This window comes from Arachis ipaensis, chromosome B09 (genome assembly GCF_000816755.2).
Source record: "Arachis ipaensis cultivar K30076 chromosome B09, Araip1.1, whole genome shotgun sequence".
Lineage (NCBI taxonomy): Eukaryota > Viridiplantae > Streptophyta > Magnoliopsida > Fabales > Fabaceae > Arachis > Arachis ipaensis.
Genome location: NC_029793.2, coordinates 139,938,343 through 139,938,796, shown reverse-complemented (window position 1 = coordinate 139,938,796; position 454 = coordinate 139,938,343). Strand labels below are relative to the sequence as shown.

Sequence of the window (454 nt, the reverse complement as noted above, 5' to 3'; positions counted from 1 at the left end):
CTCCTCCACCTCCCCCTCCACCACCCCCTAATCCAATCCAAACTCAACAATATTAACGTATATTTTCCCAATCATATTCATTCTCTAGTCCTATGTTAATGTAATAATTGACAAACCTAACAACAATAATAACTATGATCCAATTCACTGTTTTCCCAATTGTCTATGTTCAAATTTCAACATCTCATATAATCTACATTCTATACTCAAATATGCAGAGGATTTGTGCAGTTTGATTAATTAATTAAATAATTAATGATTAATTCCTTTTTATAGTAAAAGTATAAATTATGTACGGAAGCCAAATAACGAAATTAAAACCATTCATAGAGAGAAGAAGAAGAAGAAGAAGAAGAATATCAGAAAGTAATAATAACTACTAAATACTTTGGGTACCAGCATTGTCAGCAAGGTTGGAGAGGAAGCCGGCGGGGGAGCTCCTCTGGCGGAGCAA

The 454-nt window shown here is 34.1% G+C and overlaps 1 protein-coding gene across 1 annotated transcript in view; it reads right to left on the bottom strand.

The window, feature by feature from the left end:
- Positions 1 to 454, bottom strand: part of LOC107616271 (transcription factor bHLH128) — a gene marked incomplete in the record, with an annotated part of 4,782 nt that overhangs the window by 3,320 nt on the left and 1,008 nt on the right. Inside the window, 2 exon segments of the mRNA XM_021110842.1 lie at positions 4 to 27; positions 388 to 454. Coding sequence (XP_020966501.1) covers positions 4 to 27; positions 388 to 454 — 91 coding nt within the window.